A 21,589-nucleotide genomic window follows, 5' to 3' on the forward strand; every position below is an offset into this window, starting at 1 on the left:
AGGGTCCTATACCACAGTGGTGGGATGCAGTACTGAGAGCATGGTTTTGAAAAATGGGGAAACCTGGATCCTCTCCCAACAACCTTGCTGAGTGAGCTGGGGCAAGTCACAGCCTCACTGAGCCTTAATTCTAGTCCATTCCTCCTTGTTCTTCATGCTCAGGACCTGAAGCAATGAAAGACCAGAGAAGGGGTTCACTGGGAAATTTTACCCAGCAGCCAAGGTGTCAGGAGCAAGCCAACAGCTCTAAGTGCAGAGTCTAGGGTGCTGGGGCTGAGCCCTGGGAAGCCCACAGGAGCATAGCGCAGCCCCCATCACCTCACTGCAGAATGGTGGAGGGGACAGCCTGAGCTTACACCCTGACCCAGTCACTTCCCATCGGTATGACCCTGGGGAGATTGCTCAGCATCTTGGTATTCTGTCTCCTCCTCTCATTACTAGGAGTATCATAGAGGTGCAAAGCACTTTGAATGGTGTCTGGCATAGAGTAAGGGCGATTCAAAGGTCAGCTGTCATGTTTACACCACTGTCAGCCTTGGTTGGTCCCCGCCCCTGGATCTCATACAGTAGTGTCTTGGATACTCATGTTCACTCTGGCATGGCCTCTGACCCAATCACAGCCTGTGGACTGGGTCTCACTTCATGGGCAGCACCAGCAGTTGGGAGATCCCTGCACTGATTCACTGGGGTCTTCCTGAAACTAAATATTGGCCTCAACCTGCACCTTGGACCCTGGGTCCTCCGCTACACCCTTGCTGGTCAGCACCTGTCTGATAGCACCTGATGGTCTCCTGGATCCTAGGCTCCTCATTGCCACTTCTCTCCAGGTGTAGAAAGGATTGCAATCCTACTGGCCTGGCTGGTGGCCCCGCCCAACTCACCAGCATCCTTGGCGAGCAGGCACCTTCCTTCCTAGTGCTCCCAGGAGGTCAAGAGCCACCAACCTAGAACCATCTGCTGTCCCCACTCAAGGGGCTCCTATGAGAGGTGGATGAGAGCTCTGTCCAGCCTCTCAGAGGGCATGATGAGTCTCCAAAACGGTGACCATGGAATGCTTCCAGCAGGGTCCATGCCTTCCTGGTAATGCTCATTGTGTACAAGCACACACACACACATACACACAAACAGAAACAGGCAGGCACACAATTCACATGTCACCAAACACAGACCCAGGGGAGTAGTCACTGCATTTAACAGTCAATCAGAGTGGACACAGTCTACAGTCTTAGAGGCTTCCTGCTGTGCCAGACAGGAAACCTTTAGTCGCTGGGTCCTGATGAGTCCTGAGGCAAAGACTTGGTGGTTCACAGTGCTTGGGGAGCTTGGGGAAGAGCTATGTACTAAAGACATGGGAATGTACCAATAGTCCAGCAGCCAAGACAGTCGTACTTCTTGAACATTCGCCTCTCTACCCCCACATGGAACCTTACCAGGCTTGGAGGCAGAGAGTAATGCCTGCAAAAAGCAGACTCCAGACAAACAGACCCGGGTTTGAATCCAGGCACCACTGCTCTTTTCACGTCAGACCCTGGAACCTCAGTGTCTTCCCCTGTAAAACGGGTGTGGCACCTAACATCACCTGCCTCATGGGATGGTTGGGAGCATTCAGTGAGGTCACTGGTATGTGAGCTCAACACAGTGCCGTGCACAGGAAACATTCAGTCAGTGTCGGCTGTGAGCATTAGCTAGTGTGAGCTGGTCCTGACCGGCTCCTGGAGGGCCACTGGAGCTGTGTGTGCAGCAATGTCACTCTCTATTATTTTCTCTTTCCCTCCACTCTCTCTTCTGTCCCCTTTCCCTGACTTGTCACCTATTCCCTTCCTCTGCCTCCTTCCCATGTCTAGACTTAGGCCTATAAATAGGCCTCACTTTCCTGGCTATGTCCCCCTGAGAACAATCAGAATAAAGGGGCTGCCAATCCGAGGTCTCAAGTTTTAGATCCCCCTCCTCTTCCTCCTCTTCACCATCCGCCTCAAAAGGAACAGGTGAGTCTCAAGTCACAGAAGTCAGACATTTGAAGGACTAGTTTTTGACTCCCCTCCCCAAATACTTTGCAAAGCAAGCCATACATCAATAGCTTCACTGAATTAGAAAGACACAGTACAATTATGTTAATTTTTTAAAATTGTGATAATGGTATTGTGGTTATACCTAACAACAACAAAGAGTCCTTATCTCTTAGAAATACATAGTATTTACAGAGAAAATGATGCCTGGGACTGCCTTTAAAATTAATCTAGCAGAAGGAGGAAAAAGTAATAGATGAAACAAGATTGGCCATATGTTGATCATTGCTAAAGCCGGGTAATGGTTACATAGGGTCGTAACACACTAGTCATTCTATTTGTCTGTATTTGCTTTCTGCTTTATTGTATACAAATATTACACATACATACTCAAAGTAGCTTCTAGAAGCCCCACAGGGCCCTGAGATCCCTGTACCAAAAAACACCCCATGATAGTCCCTTCTCAGCACCTGGGAGATCACTCCTGCCCTCCCCAACCTGAAGCCAGGCTAGCAGACAGGAACTAGCAGGGGCTGAGTGTGAATCCCTGCTCTGCCTCTCAAGAGCTGCCTTCTACACCTTGTATTCTTCATCTGTCAAGATTAGACTGTGAGCATTCTATAAGTTGTACGAAACACTTAGCACAAGCCGGGTACATAGTGGGCCCTCGAGAAATGCTCACAGCATAATTATTATAATGTAATTATCAATGTTTAGATCTTAGTTATGATGCATCCATATGTGCCTCTGCACAACTTCTCCTCACAGGCAACCAGAGCAACGAAGAAAGCATCTTCCCCATTCATTCCCACACTGCAGCCTTTGTGGTGTTTAAGGAAACATTCATGTTCCCCCCTGCCCCCCCACCGCAGCTGCAACCACCTTCTTCTCTCCATTCTGAACTCACAGTGGCTTTCAGGCGATATGGCTTCCAGACCTGACCCCTCCAGGCCATTCTCCTCTACATACCGCAGAAACCAATGAGACTCTTAGAAAGCTGGCATTGGTGTGCCGAGAACATAGGGGCCCACCCCGGCTGCAAGCCCTGCCAGGTGCCCTTGAAAGGTTGCCATAGGAGATCCATTCTTCTCTTTCCAACCAAATTCATATTTCCCTTGCATTTGTCGTGAGTCTACTACGGGCCAGACAGGAAGCCAGTCATCCACATATGTGTTCATATTTAATCCTCCCCACATGCCTGGGCAGTAGCCAGAATCATCCCCACTTTACAGATGGGAAGAATGACCCTGAAAGGCTAAGGGCCTTTCCACTCGTAGGCAAGAAACTGATGTAGGGACTTGGCTGGGTCCAGCTGCCTCCACTAATTCCTCTCCACCCCCAGCCTGGGCTTCCTTTCAGGGGATTGTTATGCAGCAAGGTCTCCCTGATCCCTGGCTGGGCTTTCTTCCCCAATCTGAATGTAGTCAGGAATATTGCTGGTTTCGTCCCATCACTCCAGCCTGTGGAGGATCATCACAGTGAATCTTGAGCCTGTCATCCGTGGTATTAGCTGTCCCTGACAGCTCCATGTCAGCTGCATGTCTGATGAGCACATCTTCTGAGTCTTCTGCCAATTTACAAATAGAAATGTTGAACAGGAGAGAGTCTGGGGCAGAGCCTCAGGGACACTACCGGAGAGTCTCCTCCCAGCCTGACAGTAATCCTGGATCAACATTTTGGGGGAATAAATCAAGCCCATCACTGTCATACCATCTCCATTCCCTCCCAAGAGCCTTTATCAAACCCTTCGCTGCCATCGAGATTCGCCATATAGTTAAAAGTCCCTGATTCAGGGTCTTCTCCCACCACGCCCCTCCACTTCAAGAAAATAAGATCTGCTTGTTCTTATTTATTCTAGAAAACTACGTGCCTGCAGAGCTAGGACATTCTCAGAACTCAGATCAAACCATTCCCCTGCTGAAAATCCTCCTGTGGATTCTCGTTACACACAGGATAAAATCCAAACTCCTTTATGATGCCCAGAGCACTACACAAATTGGCCACATATCCTCCCTCTTCCAGCCTTGTTTGGCTTTTATCTACCCCTTGAAATGCTAAGTTCAGTCCAGCCCGAGGGCCTTTGCACTTCCTTTGGAATGCTTCTCCCTGCAACCCCCCAGGGTCCCTTGACTAGCTCCTCCTCATCATTCAGGCCTCAGTTCCAGTCTCAAAGTAGCCTTTCCTGACTGTTATTTGAAAGGGTCCCTCCCCAGCCTTACTCCCTCAATCTGTTTATTTTCTTCACGGCATTGATTACCATCATCTATTTTAATAGTATCTTTTTTGTGTCTTTACTCCACAAGGGCAGGGACTTTATCTTGTTCACCACAGAGGCCTCCAAACCTAGAATAGTGTTTGGCACATAACTCCAGCTCAGTCGGGATTTGTTGAACAAAGGACTGAACTAGCTCACTTGCCTTTACCCATGCCAAGACCTCTAAGAGCTGATTGTAACCTGTCTGGCTTTAGTTCCATTTGCTGGCCTTCCATCTCACATCCCATCTCTGGCCTGGCATCCCTGTGAACTGATCAGATGGCACTAACCATCCTGTTTGACCTGGTCCTAAGACCTCCCAAACTCCGCAAGGGGGTCCCATGGCAGACCCCACATAGAACCCGCATTGACCTTGGGGCTCACAGAAAGATTTTGTGGGCACCCCACCGCTTTGCTGGGTTCACGGTTAGACCTGCTCACCCCCATTCCCTGCAATCTACCTTTTTTCCCCCAAGTTTTGCTAGTCCTGGCATCTCTCCTGTGCTGTTTGCTTTCTCTTTGGGGTGGGTAAAAGCCACTGAATCTATCACAGACTCTATCACAGTGAATCATTCAGGGAGGTTAACCCAGCTCCTGGGCTCCTGACAAAGAAAGCAAGTCAGAATCAGTTCTGCGGCTCCAGCTCCACGCGGTGCCACCTCTGCTTTGCCCACCTCCAGAAATGATAGTTGTCCAATGGTAGCTCCATATTTGGATGCTGTGCATTATTTCTGCATTTGCGGTGTACAGAGTCATACAAAAATAAAGGCTATTGACTGGTTGGCACCCCTTCCCAGAGTAATGACTAAGCAAGCATGCTGTTAGCTCCTCAACAGCAGTTCTGTGTACATGATAACACAGAGCAAAGATGAAAACTGCTATTCATCTGAGCCAAACAACAGAAAAATGCAAGCAGAAAATTGTTACTGCTGGAGGAGGATACCAAAACAAATATTTTCTTCCAGCTATGAAATTTTAGACTAATGACAAACACAGTACCCAAGGCAACCTGGCTGATTAGAGTGAAGTGGAGGACTCTGGGGTCAGGCACAGACCTGGGCTTGAATTGTGGTCCATCTGCAGACTGACCTCATGGCTTTGGGTGAGTTTCTGCCATTATGTGTCTATGTGGGTGGAGCAGCACAGCATACTAGTTAAGAGGTCAGTCCCTGGAGGGAGGTGGAAACTAGATTCAAATCCCCACCGTTTAATGGGGGTGGAGGGGAGGGCTGTCCTAAAAGAAGCTACCTAATATGTCAAAGCCTCAAGTCCTATTTCACAAAATAATAAGAAGGGTTAATTATTTATTTAGTACTAACTAACAAGCCAGGCACTGTGCTAAGCACTTTATAAGCAAAATTCTCATTTTATTCCCCCCAACAGGCCCAGTGGGGTAGTGTAGTAGACTAATTATAGTAATGGCCCCCATTTTATCACAACCTCCTGTATGCTTACTCTTTGGTAGTTCCCTCTCATCCTAATTTGTAAGACATAGATACCTGAAAAGTGTTTGGGAATTAGGGCTTAGATTCTTATTTCTCTTGGGACTTGCAATCTCCATGTGAACGAGCCCAGGATAACACGTCACACAGAGCAAAACTCCAAGTTGCATCAGCCAACCCAGACCTAACTAAGTGCAGATGCATGAGTGAGTATGAGCCAAGTTCAGCCAAGCCCAGCCCACAGCGGAAGAACCCCCCAGCTGAACACAACCCAAATTGCCAAACTATAGAAATGAGAGCTAAATAAGTAATAGTTTCCAACCACTGAGCTTTGGGGTGGTTTGTTATATATCAAAAGCTTCCTGTCACAGATAGGTACAGTCATCTCAATTTTCAAAATGAAGAAGCCAAGGGACAGAGAAGTTAAGTAATTTTCCTGTGGTCACGGACTTACTAAGGGACAAAGCCAGTGGTCTGAGGCAATCTTGCCGCTCTCTTAACTGCTAGCTATGTTGCTCTGAAAACCAACAGTGAAATGCTGTGTGTGAGAATACTAGTAATAGGTACCTAAGTTAGGAGAGCAGAATAGGCTTCTTTGCACATTTGTCTTTTAAGCTGCAGCCTAAAGGAGAATAAGGACTTAGCCAGATAACGAATGCAAGGAAGAGCTTGTCAGACACAGGGAACAGCATGTGCAAAGACCATAAGGAGGGAAAGAGCTTGGTGCATCGTTGGGAATGATGTTCAAGTGGGTGGGGCACATGAATGGAGGTGGAGGGGAGAAGTTAGAGGTAAAGCAGGAGTTAGAATCTGCCAGGCCTTGGAGGTGATGCTAAGGAATTTTGTTCTAAAGGTACAGGGAAACCACTGGAGAGATTTAGGCAGGGAGATGTTAGGCTCTGGTTTCCATGGGTGAGGGTTATTTCTCCCAAGACAATCTAGAGGAGTGACAGGAGGGGACTGGGGCCTGAACCAGTATTTGCGAGGAGTTTGCTAGGTACTGGGTTTTACAGGTGGCACTTGTCGCCACCACAACCATGAGGGATACAGAGCATCTTCCTTCCCAATTGAGAAAGAGGAAATTGAGGCTCAGGAAGGTTAAATGATGTATTCAAGTTGACCCTAGAGAATAAGTGTTGGGGTGGAATTGGGCCCCAGGTCCACGTGACTTCCAAATCTCCCCTCTTACCCCTGCCCTCCACTTCCCCTAACAGTGGAAGAAGGAGAAAGAGCAAGGGCTTTGCAGTCAGGAGACCTGGATTCAAAGCCTAACTCTGTCCTTTCTGAAGGGTGACCTTCTACAATTCACTTCCCTTCTCTGAGCCTCAGTTTCAGGCAGGGCCAGAGGCCAGGAGCCAGCCAGGAGCCAGCCAAGAGCCAGGAGGATGAGGCAGCAGAAGGCAGAACTCAGTGGACAGGCAGGTGTCCAGCATGGGGAGGGCACCAAAGGTCCCAGGCTAGGAGAGGCCCCTTATCCTGTAAGCAGTGGTTCTGATGTTCAACCTAGCATCTTCCCCAGTGGAGCTCCACCCTGGCTCAGGCCAAGGCCGGCGGGCACTTCTGAGTCTACCGGTCTGCATAGGGATCAGAGACCCATGTTCTCTGACAGAGACCTATTTCTCTGGTGCATGTCACAACACCCAGTGTGGCTCCTGCCCAGTGTGGAGGTAAGGGAGGTGGCCACTTCTGCCAAGCTGCCTGTGTCTTCCTTCATTTTCCTTCTCCTCCAGATCCAGGATTCACTGAATTGCCCAGGTACCCTCTCCCCACATACACACCATAGCCACACACACACACACACACACACAAACACACACACATGCACACACACACTCAGGCACATATACACCCATGCACCACACACCAGTCATGCACACACACTATGCACACATACACCCATTCACACATGCACACACGTACCACAGCCATGCCCACATATCACAGCCATGCACGCAAATATACCACAGCCATGTACAAACACCCATGCACATATATACACACGTACACATGTACACACAGTCATGCACACACATCCATCTGCACACATCCTGCACACATGGACACACACTCATACACACACACACATCCATGCATACACATGCACACCTATGCACACACCCACATACACATACACACCACACCCATGCACATACACACACAAACACACAAACCACCATAGCCTTCCTGCTTGGAAAACCAGCAGGAAGGAAAGAAAACAGGGAAGGAAGGTGGATTCTACCTCTCTCACCATCTGGGGGCGTCTAGGCTGACTTCTTTCAGCTTAGGGGTAAGGAACAATTGAGAGAAACTGCAGATTCATTCAGTTGCTGTGCCAGGGCTTGTGAACCCATGTCCCAAAGGTACATGGAAACTCCTTAAGCTCTGTCTCCTGGGACTTTCCTGATAGGAGGCAGGGGACTGAGCAGAGGGCTGGAGAAAGCTTTGGCCTCCCCATCCCCAGCCCTCCTCCACCCTCCAGGCTGCAGTGAGGATTAAGTGAGATGATGAATGTGAAAGCACTCGGTAAATTGTAAGGAGTGCTATGCAAATGTTAGCAGCTCTGACTGAGACAGCGTGGTGTGGGAGAGCCAAGCCTGGTTGCAGGCTTTGGAGTCCCGCTGGCCCTGATTCACAGCCAGGGGCCTGGGTTACTAAAGGTATAAAATTGGGGAAATCACGGAGACCTCGGTCTCTTCATCTGCAAAGTGGGGATGGTGATACCCAAAGTTAAAGGAGGCAACACTGTGAAATCTCTCAGCTCCCTTAATGCCAAGCCTGGACTTCATTTCATCTAATTTCTTACCAAAGGTCTTCACACATAGTAGATTCAACTTTTTTTAAATGTCCCTGGCATACACTTAGAACTCAATAAAGGTCAGTCTCCTTCCTTCCTTCCACACTTTGCTCTGAAACACCTCCTTCTCAAAGATGTGCCAGACAGTTCTCTTTCAAGCCTAAGGTTTCGTCATCTTTGACCCCCTTCCAAAGTATCAGAGAACTTTTCATACACATGCATGAGTCACCTGTAGTGCTGGTTTCAAATACAGATTCCTGAGCACCCTTGGAGAAATAGCAATTCAACTGTTCTAGAATGGGGCCCAGGTATCTGCATTTTGAGCAAGTATTCTTCCTCCACTTGTGGCATCCCCATTTTCCCCCCAGTCTTGCATACCACTTCTCCATCCTTGTTTTGATGCAATCGTGCACTTGCTGACACCCACCCGGTGAGAATTTCCCTCTAGATGCTTTGCAATAATTTCCTGCTCATTAGGGCAGGTGAGACAGCCTTAGAAGGCATATTGTCAGGTGGAAGTGAGACACCCTGCTCCCCACAATGTCCTCCACCTGATTCTCCCTCCAGGGACCAGGTGAGTTGGGCAAGAACTAGAAGTGTTGGTTGGTGGGGCGGGGGAATTCAGTGAACTGGGGAATGAGACAGGAAATACCAGGGAATAAATACAGCAATAAAGGAGCTTCGACTGGGAGCTACAGAGTGATTCTTATTGTTCAAATTATCTTTAAAACTTTTCATTTGAATCTGTTTAATAAGGGAAGGCTTACCCTAAGGAAGAGGTGTTTTTTTTTTTTTTATTGTGACTTGGGAGCTGAATTGGAAATAATGTTGCAACAAAGATATTAAAAAGGGGATTAAACCAAACCACTGGTGGCCCATCTCTGCAGGCTCCCACAACCTGCGACACAGCTCCTGAAACCATAAAATTAAATTACAAAAGGGGACACGGGACGTGGGACGTTAATCATGATTCATCTTTCTTCACCACTCATGGCTCCTGGTGCTAAGCAGACATGGAAGGGCTATTCAGAAGGGCCCAAGGTTTCCAGTAGAACTCAAGCCTTGAAGCCACATCAGACTCTTATCCCTGCTCTGCTTCCTCTGAGTTGGATGACCCCGGGCAAGTTGCTTAACCTCTCTGAGCCTCACCTTTCTCATCTATAAAATGGGAGTAATATTAACCATTCACTGGGAAGGGTTGCTGAGAAAGTGAAATAAAGAGGAAAGTTAAAATATAGAGCCTGGCACATATAAGGTGCTCAAGAAAATGTTAGTCCTGTTTTCTGCAGACTAAGGCAGAAGGAGGAAAAAACCTGCGATGTCTTGAGTTATTGATATTCTGTGCTTCCTCTGATAACCGTGACCCCTTGCTTGGATCCTGGCTACCTCTGGGTGGTGGCAGTTTTATGGCTCATTCACCATTCCCTTACTTATTTATTCATACCCACTGCATAGCCACCAAGTGCCAGGAACTCAGCTGGGGAGACAAAGATGAGTAAGACACAGACCTTGCCCTTAAGAAGCCCATAGTGCAGTAGCAGAAGAGGAATTGTTGCCACAAGGCAGCACACGATATGTGCCAGGTGCCCACCACCTCATCAGAATCCCACACTGGAACTGGGCTGATAGCCCCGAGTAAGGGGCTGTGTCCTTCCCTCTGGCCAATGGACAAGAAGAGAGCTGATTTTAAACTGACTCTTCCATTCTATCATCCTCAAAAGATCCATCCCATGTAGTTCTCAGTGCTAAGGAAGCATTTGTCTCTCATGATGACCCCTTCTGCTTTCTCCTAGAAGACAACATGAGTTATGAAAACCGAATGCTATGATCTCCGTTTATGCCCTGGCTGCCAAGAATCTCAAACCAGATGCTGTCATCAGTTGAGTAGTTTCCCTTCAGCCTAAGTTTCCTGGCATATAAATCTCCTTGTCTCATATCAATCGTGTCCTGTCATTTTATCCATGATAATGACAATGATGACGGTGGAATGGTGATGATGATGATGAACATCAAGTCCTTCTCTTATTCCCAGTGCTGTGTGAGCTTTATATATATCATTTCATTTGCTTCCATAGTAATCCCTTGAAATAGTCGTTCTGACTTTTCCCAGTTTTTCAGATGAGGAAAATAGGGCACAGAAAGTTTGGGGAACTTGGTCACAGCTAGAAAGGGTGCTGTAACTCTAATCCACCTGTCTCCTTATTTTTTGTTATCTGGGCCACCTTAAATCACTTAGGAAAGAGGTGGAATATAGTTGTTTATTTCAATTAAAAAGAGGACCATTGAAAAAAGAGAAAGAAAAATGTTGAATGATGTGAGCAACAAATAATTCAGAGGACGACATACTTATTCTAGGTCCTGAAGGACGGCTAAGATTTAGGTAGACAGAGATATGGGAGAAGGACATTCCTGGTAGAGGAATAACATGAGCAAAGGCAAGGTGACATGCACCTGCTGGTAGCTCTTGTTGGTTTATAGAGCATGTGCAGGAGACCAGCAAGACATGCATCTAGAGATGGAGGCAGGGCCACTACAGAGACCCCTGAAAACCAGGCCCAAGGGGCCAGAGGACAGGGGGAGCCATGAGAGATATCTGAGCAGTGCTGCTGACCTGCTTCAGAAGATGAAATTGGCAAAGGCTGGAGGGCATCCTGGAGGGAAAGGCATCAAATGCAGTGAGAAGAGATGTGGTGAGGGTGGCAGAGGAGATACGAGCAGGGAGGCAAGGCGCCAAAGGCCACCATGAAGGGGGACTGCTAGGACATGTGGCAGGCTGGAGGAGGGAAGGGCCAGTGTCTGCCAGCACTAGTTCACTTGACAAACAAGAACGGGGGTGCATCAGTGTCAATGGGACTGGGGTGCTGAGACCCAGCATTGGGAAGCTCAAGAGAGGGAAAGGCTGGGTGCAGTGGCTCACGCCTGTATCCCAGCACTTTGAGAGGCCAAGGCAGATGGATCCCCGGAGATCAGGAGTCCGAGACCAGCCTGACGAATATGGTGAAACCCTGTCTCTACTAAAAATACAAAAATTAGCTGGACATGGAGATGCATGCCTGTAATCCCAGCTACTTGAGAGGCTGAGGCAGGAGAATTGCTTGAACCTGGGAGATGGAGGTTGCAGTGAGCCAAGATCATGCCACTGCACTCCAGCCTGGGTGACAGAGCAAGACTCCATCTAAAAAATAAAAATAAATTTAAAAATAAAATAAAATAGGAGAGAGGGAGACACTTGCTTAAGGGTTGGGTCTCAGAGCAAAGGGTTCCAAGTTGTGGCCCACGGGGTCTCTGAAATCATTCCCAAATACTGAGAGATGTGAGGATGTGTTTCAGACAAAAGGCTGCACAGAAGCTTTTTTTCAGATTTTCAAAGAGGTATTGACCCCTCCAAGAGGAGAAAACACTAGCCAGGATTAGACTCCAAAGATCTTCAGAGCTGGCTTCTAGTCTGAGACATCAGCCTGAGTTTTCATGTCTGAGTCTTGTCTTTATCACTCCCATCACCAGTTTTCAAGCTTTTTAAAGAATAATGTCAAAAAAAAAAAAAAAAAAAAAAAAGGCTATGTATTCCAAGCAACTTTTCCAGAGAAGTTGGGTTTATCCAATTGTTTAAATAACAGTAGCACAAAGAGTTGTTTGTTGGGAGAGCAATTCAAGCAAGGAAGCCCAGTGGGTTCCCAAATATCACTTGCTCACCAGCATGGAGAACTGGCCAACGGAAGCCAAGAGTGAAGGTTTACTAAAATAAGTGCAAAAAAGCCTTCTTCCTTCTTGCAACAAATAGCCCCAGAAAGCTGCCAATCAGTAAACCACTTCTATTTTTTAAAAAATGCTTAAACAGATTTCTTTTATTTCAGTAGATTTATCTCCCTACCTGAGTCTGTCTTGGAATAATGCCCACCAAAGCCTTTCCACTCTGCAGACCAGCTTTGTTATGATGGGTAAATGGGAAAGTCTTGGGTGCTGACAGAGGGCCTGGAAGCATCCAGGGAAGCCAACCACACCCAGCAAGCTCGAGCCACCTTCCCCTGGTCACTAATACATGCTACACTTCACTCCCATGGAACTTCTCATCTTTCCCTGCACCTGCTGCTGGGCTCTTTCTTGTAGGCGGTTCTTTCTCTCTTCTCAAGACCTAGCTAAGGGACACAACTATGGAAACCTTTGCAGTTATTAATCATGACATTCCTGCTCCCAGGAGATTATACCCACATCTTTCATCACACAGTGCAAGGGTCTCATCTGTTGCTGCTTCAGCTTGCTTCCCTGAGAGGAAGACTTCCCTAAGTACCAAGCCCTTTCCAGTGGTCAAGTACCATGTTCAGTCATGTGCGTCTCAGTGTGCTTCCATGGCACTGGCAATTCATCATCAGAACACTTACTATATGTGTTGCGATCTGCCTTTTGCAAGATGTTGAAGGTTCATAAAGGAGGTCAGAGACTGTCCCCAGCTTTTCCACCATTATATATATTTTTAAACATTTTAGTAATAGGTGCATACTAATTTTTTCTTTTTTGTTTTGAGATGGGGTTTTGCTCTTGTTACCCAGACTGGAGTGCAATGGCACGTTCTCGGCTCACTGCAACCTCCGCCTCCTGGGTTCAATCAATTCTCCTGCCTTAGCCTTCTAAGTAGCTGGGATTACAGGCACCTGCCAACATGCCCAGCTAATTTTTGTATTTTTAGTAGAGACAGGGTTTTACCATGTTGGCTAGGCTGGTCTCAAACTCCTGACCTCAAGTAATCCACCCACCTCGGCCTCCCAAAGTACTGGGATTACAGGCATGAGCCACCACACCCAGCAATATTTGTTGAATGTCATTGTCGTCAGATGTATCTGTGTTCATCCCACCCACTAGACTGGGAGCTCTTTGAGGAAAGGGCTTCTGTTCTACTTATCTCTGCATCCCTGGGACCCATCATACGGCCTGGTACTGAGAAGGCAATTGTGTTTGTTGAATGAATTCATGAATGAAGAATGAACAAATGTCATTCTGTAGTTAGGGCAATGGAGTCAACAGCAAATCCAAAGACCTCATTCTGAGGCTTTGAAGTTTTAGAGATTAGGGGAATGAATGAATAAGTAATCCTTGAGTAAGTGGCTTGCCACAATTCTCTAAGCCCAAACTTAAGACTAATTAGATTTTGGAGTTAAATCAGCACTAGACAGAACTATTGATTTCTCCCCCAAAAACCGTCACTCCCCATTTCTTCCCCACCTTTGTAAATGGCACACTGTCCAACCAGGGGCTTGAACTTGGAATACATAGCCTCTTTTATTGTCATTATTATTTTAAAAGCTTGAAACTTGGTGATGGGAGTAATAAAGACAAGACTCAGACATGGAACTCAGGCTGATGTCTTAGACTAGAAACTAGCTCTGGAGATCTTTGGAGTCTAATACTCTCAGCTAGTGTTTTCTCCTCTTGGAGGGGTCAACACCTCTTTGAAAATCTGAGGAAAGCTTCTGTACACCCTTTTGCCTGAAAGACATCCTCACATCTCTCAGCATTTGGGGAATGATTTCAGAGACCCCATGGGCCACAGGTTGCAATCCTTTCCACTGAAGCCCTACACTCCCCACCTTGAGTTTCCCAGTGTTGGGTCTCAACATCCCAGTCACATTGATACTGATGCATGCCGCCATCCTTGTTTGTAGGGTGAACTAGCGCATGAAACAGAGCGTGAGCCTCAATGTCTCTGTTTGTGTACCCAAATCCTCAGTAGGTCCATTGACTCATCTTAAAACACACATTGAATCCTCCACTTTTTCCATCCCTACTGCAGTCACTCCTACCCAGCCACTGCCACCATTAGGCCTCCCCTGGACTCTGACAGTATCTTCCCAGAGGCCTCCCACTTCGTCTCCCACATACTTACAAACCATCTCCACACAGAAGTTGGACAGAGATTCAAACATTAGTGAATATGTTCTTGTTACACCCCTTCCTAAAAACCTGCAGAAGTGTTCCATAACATGTGGAATAAAATCCAAACTCCCCACAGTGATCCTCCAGGCCTCCCGAGGCCTTGCCTGCCTGTCTCTGTAATACTTATACTGTGGCCATGTCCCCACCCCTCCTGACTCTAGTGTCACTGTCCCTCTCTAGGCTCACTCCCACCTCACAGTCTTTGCATTTGCTCTTCCTTTTGTCTTTGTTTTGAGACAGGGTCTCACTCTGTCACTCAGGCTAGAGTGCAGTAGTGCAATCTTGGCTCATTGCAGCCTTGACCTCCCTGAGCTCAAGTGTTCCTCCCGCCTCACCCTCACGAGTAGCTAGAACTACAGGTGTGTGCCACCATGCCCAGCTAATTTTTGTATTTTTTGTAGAGATGAGGTCTCGCCACATTGCCCAGGCTGGTCTCGAACTCCCGGTCTCAAGCGTTCTGCCAGCCTCAGCCTCCCAAAGTGTTGGAATTGCAGGCCTTAGCCACCACACCTGACCATTGCTCTTCATTTTGTCCAGACATTCTTCCCAGAACTTCCTTTGACTGGCTCCTTCTTAGAACCCAGGTCTCAGCCCTGATAATCACATCTCCTCAGAGAAGCCTTCCTTGACACCTGGCCTAAAGGAGCTCTTGCTATCACTTCACTCTGCTCTATTTCCATCATCACACTTGTCACCGAAATTATCTTGTTTATTTTTATGTGTTTCTTATGGGTTTCCTCCACCTGGAATACCATTCTCTTCACATTCCGAAGTTATCAGTTTTTGTATTTACATGCTTCTTTTTTCTCCTGTACTGGAATGTGAGCTCTAGGAAGACAGAGATTAATGGAGTTCACAGCTCCATTCCCCCTAGTTTTTCACACAGTTCTAGCATATAGTAGAAGTTTAACAAATATTTGTTAACTCAATAACCGAGTGAATGAATTAATACATTCAAAATGTGTCCATAGAGTGAAAGTCGGCTTGGGGAAAAAAAGTGAGTGTAGTATTGGTCGTCATTAACAGGAACCAGAATGCAGACAGGGAGGATCCAATCTACATGGATTGGATCACCCTGGATTACTGTACTTGACTTTCCAAGTTACACTGCCACAAGGACCAACTGTGTGGACAGGAAACTAACCAAGTTGGCACGTGGGGAGAAACATAGAAAACCAGAGGTGATTAGCTTATAGAGACAAAAACATTCTGGAAGGAATATTGTTGATGTCTTGTTGTCTTTCACTATCTAAAGGGGTACTGAAAGAAAAAGGAAATAGCTTTGACTTGGAGTACTAAGGGCAGAATCCAGATCAATGGGAATTAGTTTGATAGAGACATATTTCAGTGATAGAAAGCAAATGGTCTTTTGAGGGGGTTCATAGCAAGGGAAGGGGCAGCAAAGGGAAATGGTAAGCTTCCCGTCTGAGAAACTGTACAAGTGGTACAAGTGCACCATTTGGCAGAGACATTAAGGAGGGGATTCAAGCAGCAGAAGATGGCCTCAAAAATCTCTTTCAAATTTGAAATGTCTGGGTTCCTATGATATATAGGAACAGAGTCAAGAAAAATAAATTCTGGCCAAAAAGAATTCCAGAATACACTTACCTATCTACCCCAATAAAAGAAAACACCACCAAAACCGGGTCTACAAATTAAGCAGCAGAAACACTAGCTGAGAGATGTCTTGTGCACCTGAAGGCATTCTAGAAACAATAAGAACAGCTTTCTGGCTTTTCACTCTGTGTGTGATCATTCAGAACATGGGACTCCCAAATATTTTGACTATTCAAAGATGCCTCAGATTCTAAGAGAGGATAGCCAACATTATTGCTTCCGGGCCAGGGCGGTCTTGGGTTTCATTTCTGAAACTCTACCACTTCCTAACTGTGGGACCTTGGGCAAAGAAATTAAACCCTCCAAACCTCAGCCACATTATCTGTAAAAGGAATTTCACTTATAAATGGAGGGGTGGAGGTAGCAATTGAAGCCAGAATGGCACAATGTGATAATTATCAAAATTCAGTGTAGACACATAGATATTCACCATAGTATTCTACGTGTTTGAAAATCTGCATAATAAAAAGTAAAAAGAGATGGAAAGTTCAAAAGAGTACCTACCTCATACAATAATTGTAGAGCTAAAGAAATGATTACATCTGAATTGCAGGGAATTTTTACAAATCTGAATTATTACCATAGATGTTTAAATATCCCATTTAATCATTCCAACAACCCTACAAAATGTGTAGTATTAATCTCCATTTGGCAGATGAGGAAACCAAAGTTTAGATAAATTAAACCGTAACAAATTCTTCAAATGTCATGGGGCTGAAATGGAATCTAAAACCAGAGTTATCTGACTCCACCAGCACACCGCCTTTATTTTAAGAATAGCTCATTGTGTTCTATTTTGTTGACAATTAAGATATCGTTTATTCATCTAAGTCAGTGGTTTTCTATCTCTTTTCTCAATAGCAGAAACATATTTTTCAAATTCAGCCCTTCTCAGAACTCCAGTAAGTAAAACTGATAAAAGCTAAACAGCTCTGGCTGAAATGGATTTGGGGGCCCAGCAACCAGCCCACTTGACTCCACGGTACCCCTGAAGCACCTTGAGGTATATGGAGCATAGTGTGAAACCCCAGATTGAAGCCACCACCACCACCACCACCACCAACAACAACAACAAATCCCAACCTGAAGAAGTACATGTTAAGGGCAGCCTGATTTGTATAATGCATCTTTCATTTCACTGTCTCCCATCACATCGGATCCTCATTATCAACTCTGAGGTGGACAAGGCAGTGCATATCATCCTCAATTTGCAAATGAGGAAATAAAGGCCAAATGGAGTTAAGCAGCTGGCCAAAGGTGCACCAGTTCAATTTTCAGCCAAGTGCAGACTGGAAGTAGAGTCTGTCTCCATTAACTCCGTGTGACCTGGCAAAGAGGGTGCCATCTACTGGAAATTGCTACTGACCCTTGGTCCACGAAGTGGACAATCAGCTCCTTGGCCACTGAGAGCTGAGCACAGCCCTCCTGCCAAGGCCCTGTCCTGGAGCAGATGGCAATGAGCAGGGGAGAAGGGCTCAGTGCCACTGAAGGGCCTGACAGCAGGATTTTGGCTATAGATAGGCCATTCCTGTCTGAGCCATGTCGTGCTGAGCACAGGGCAGGGAGGCAGGACTAGCCAAGGTACCTTCCACCTTCATCTGCAGTTAAGTAAATGAGCCCACAGAGGGAACAGCAGGTAGTGCAGAGGTGGGTGTCCGTTACACTTTGCGTTTCTTCTTAGCTCTTGTTTTGGCATCCCTGAAACCTGAGGCAGCTGATAAATGCCTGAATGGCTCCCCAACTCCAGAGCATCTCTGAACTGAGCTGTAGCATGTGTTGGAGCAGGCAACACTTAATTATCGGTTAGTCTTTAATTAGCTCTTAATTATTAACACTTAATCCATCTGTAAAATGGGGACACTAATACCTGCCTCATAGGGACTCTGGGAGCATTAATTAAGTTTACAGTCCACTTTGAAGATGCAAAATGTGAAATAAGTGCTCAACAGTGGTATTAATAACCACAGCAGATTTACCTTCTTTTCCTAATGAGGTCCCTTTTTCCTCTCTGCTCCTTCCTTTCCTTTGGAATATCCATCCCCAACAATATCTGCCCAACTTTGCCCTGATGGAGAAACACTTAGCTCTGTGTTTCCCAGACACAGGATTTCCCATCCAGGAAACGGGCTATTTACAGCCATCTTCCCGCACTTTAATTTTCTATTATGTCCTCTGAATATGTCAGTGCCTTCCCAGTAAATATTTTGATGTGTGCTCTTGCAGCAGCTTCTGTGGAGGCTGAATGGGACAGCTGCTCCCTGTATTAGGGAATTCCAGATGTGATTTAAAACCATCAGTCTCATCCATGTGAATGCCTAGCCTTTAGGTGGGAGAGAGGAAGGATCTTCTAGTTGCTTCTGGGGAAAGCCACGAGCCATGTAACCCTTAGCCTTGGCTAGGGTGGTTTTTCAAGGACCTCAGATTCACATGCGTTTAGGATGAGAGATGTCTGCTTAGTGGGCTAGTGACGAGGCAGCCTGGAATATAGCCCTAATCTGGCTCTTCACCCACGAAACATCAGAACCTTGGTCAGCTCTTCTATAACGCTTGAACAAAGGACCATGGAAGGGGCAATATACAGCCTTTAGGTTTTCAGCAGCCTCAAGGGCAGGCCAGAACATTCCCCTAGAAGGTCAGACTTCATCTCCTCCCTCCTCCCTTTCTGCCAACGGAATAAGGGGGTACTCACTCTTCTTGAAAGCTAAGCTCATTGCCTCTTAGAGTTCTGGCCACGGGGACAGAGAGCTGCTCCATGGAGGTCCAGGGCTGTGAGGCTTCAGGCAGGCCTTGAACTCTCTTCCAGATTTCATGGCAAGTCTTGTCTAGGCTGTCTTGGGGTGTGTCCTGGTGGATCCAGATGTATCTGGGGAATGGGCCCAGGGCACAGGGGCGCTTGGCCACCAGGGCCGAGGATGAAGGAAGCCCATTCCCACTGGCCATCCTTCTCCGCTCTTTCTGGAAGCCCCTCTGTCCACCCAGGGCTAGAAGACATCCACCACCACTCCTCATTCACCAGAAAGGGAGATGAGGATGGATCTTGGCAGAAGTAGGTCAGTTCTGTCTGGCTGTCGCTCCGGCAAGGTGGTTAGGTTCAGAGGCCTTCGATTTGTGTGGGAGGGGTGAGTGGAGGACAGTTTTCTTTTGGGGAGGGAAGGGCTTATTTTGATTTGTTTTTATTTGCTCTTTCCTAACTTTTGCCGCCCTCCCCCTCTCCCTCAGAAGAAAATATTTAAAAGTCAACAAAAACCAGTAGCTTAGGAACAGTGGAATGCCCCGGAGCTCAGGAACCAGGCGCCTGGGCGGGCAGAATGACATCTGGGAACAGCTGGAGGGGGAGGGCTGGCTCTCCCCACAGTCCCTGGCACTGCCCCCTTGCGACGCCGCCGTGACACCTTTCGGCGCCTGGGCTCAGCCCATGCTGGCCCGCTAAGACACGCGGAGAACTGGGTGCGGGCCTGACACCATGGTAGGCACCCGGGGGGCGGGGCCCCGCAGGAAACGCTCGCCTGGGCGTTCCCAGGGAGCCCCTCGCAGAGCGAGCGCCAACGGCCCGGTCCCCGCCGCCGGCCCAGTTCTTGCTTTACTCTCGCCCTACCCCACCTGCTCCCGGTCTCCCGCTGCTGCTCTGCCGCCCCGGGAAAGAAGGGACGAGGCGTGTGTGGATGGGCCCACAGCCCTCAGTCCCGCCCCCAGCAGACCCCTGCCCTGGCCGCGCCGCGCTGCGGGATGGGCACCGGGAAGGGCCCAGCAGCTCAAGAGCGCGCTGACTCGGCAAGGCAGGCTGGGCCGGGCGGCTCCCACCAATTTGCCCTGCCAATGGCTCCCACACCCTCGCAGTCGTCGAGCGGGGGAATTCTTTCTGTGGGTTTCAAACGCAACGGCTCGGTGCGCGGGACGCCCTGGGTTCGGAGCCCAAGACCCGCCGGTGGGGTGGGTGGGGGTGGGGCCCAAAGGACCCCAGAGCGCTTCGGCGGATCAGAAGTCAAAGCCAAACGCGCCGCCGCCCCACTTCACCGCTCCACACAAACCTCAGCTCCTGCCTGGGGGGCCCCCTCATCCTCGAGTTTAATCCTAACTGCCATTTTATGGGGCGCTTGCCCTGTGCCAAGCGCTGGGCTCACATTCAATCCTATCAAAGCTCGTGAAATTAGTACCACTTTTTATTATCGTTCTAAATGGGAGGAAGGCGAATCTCAAAGTCATAAATGATAGTGTCCAAGGCCCACTAAGAAAAGGGGAGCTGAGATTCAGACCCCAGCACTCTAGGCTGATCCAGCCCTTGAGCACTGAGACTGCTTCAGTAGGTGGGCAGGAGCAGGGGTAGGAGGTCCCAGGTGCTGGGAGAAGGGCTAAGTTAGCTGTTTACTTATCAACAGGCCCCTATCCTCACTGAAGCGGCTTCATTCAACTGGGCACTGACACAGTACCTCCTCTGAGGGAGACTTTCTGGTCCCAAGAGTCAGGGGGTTGTTTCTTTAATAATACTCCTGGAAAGGAAGAGCAAGAGAGTGGAGAAGGAAGAAAGAAGAATGGACACAAATAGAAGAAGATGGCAGTCTGTAAATGCAGGGCTGGGTTGAATCCTGACACTCACTTCCCTGCTGTGTGACCCTAAGAACTTTCTGAACTTCTCCTTTCCCCATTCATAATTCCCCCAGTACTGATGCAACCCCTCCTTTGTGCCCGATGAGTTGCTGGGCACTGAAGAAGCATAAGGGTGGGCAAAAGTGGCATGGTCCTTGCTCTCATGGAGCCTGTATACTAGTGAGGGGAGATCGATGCAAACTAGCCAAGCGAGTAAAGCAGCAATAATTACAGATGCAATGGGGCTCTGATGGAAAATAACTATTAGGTTGGTGCAAAAGTAACTGTGGTTTTTGCCATCACCTGCAATGGCAAAGACTACAATTACTTTTGCAACAACCCAATAACAAAGTGAGGCATTGGGGAGAAGAGGGGAGGCAACATTCCATGGTGGTCCAGGCCCACCTCTTTGAGGAGGTAAATTTGAGAAGGATGAGAGGAATTCCTTTTCTGTAAAATGGTGTTCATAAATTATGAGGATCATGTTTCTGGCACATAGCAAGCACCCAAAAAATGTGTTGGATGAATTAATGGTATACTGTATGTAAAGTGCCTGTTATATAGTAGGTGCCCAATACACAACCTTGCTCTTTACAGAGGGGCTGAGTTCCTGGAAATGTTGACTCTAAATTTTGACATCTGAGCTTCATTCTCCTCTGATTTTCATTACAAAATTGAAGATGTGTTCCTTTGGGGAAAATTCCGCGGGCCTCGACCGAATAAAATTATAGTTAAGAATGTAGAAAACCTTTTAAAATAGTGTATTTAAAGGAAAAGTGATCATTTCTGATGAAATATTAATAGTTCTGAAAATGTCACTCAGTGTTTGTGCTGCTTGGCATTTGGTTGGCTAACACCTAAGCTTAGAGCAGAACGCCAACGACCCTGCACTGCCCAGGCCCCAGGATTCTGGAAAGTTAGCCAGCTCACTCTCTCTTCCTGTTCCCTCTCCCCCTCAGCAGGA

The 21,589-nt window shown here is 47.5% G+C and overlaps 1 protein-coding gene across 1 annotated transcript in view; it reads right to left on the bottom strand.

Moving 5' to 3' along the window:
- The window catches only part of C20H1orf94 (chromosome 20 C1orf94 homolog), a 41,711-nt gene extending 21,779 nt beyond the window's left edge, over positions 1-19,932 (bottom strand). Inside the window, exon 1 of the mRNA XM_007979483.3 lies at positions 18,731-19,932. Within this exon, the coding sequence (XP_007977674.3) occupies positions 18,731-19,050 (320 nt within the window). The 5' untranslated portion in view covers positions 19,051-19,932. The remainder of the gene's footprint in view (positions 1-18,730) is intronic.
- Positions 19,933-21,589: the final 1,657 nt, after the last annotated feature.

Source organism: Chlorocebus sabaeus, chromosome 20 (assembly GCF_047675955.1).
Source record: "Chlorocebus sabaeus isolate Y175 chromosome 20, mChlSab1.0.hap1, whole genome shotgun sequence".
Classification (NCBI taxonomy): domain Eukaryota; kingdom Metazoa; phylum Chordata; class Mammalia; order Primates; family Cercopithecidae; genus Chlorocebus; species Chlorocebus sabaeus.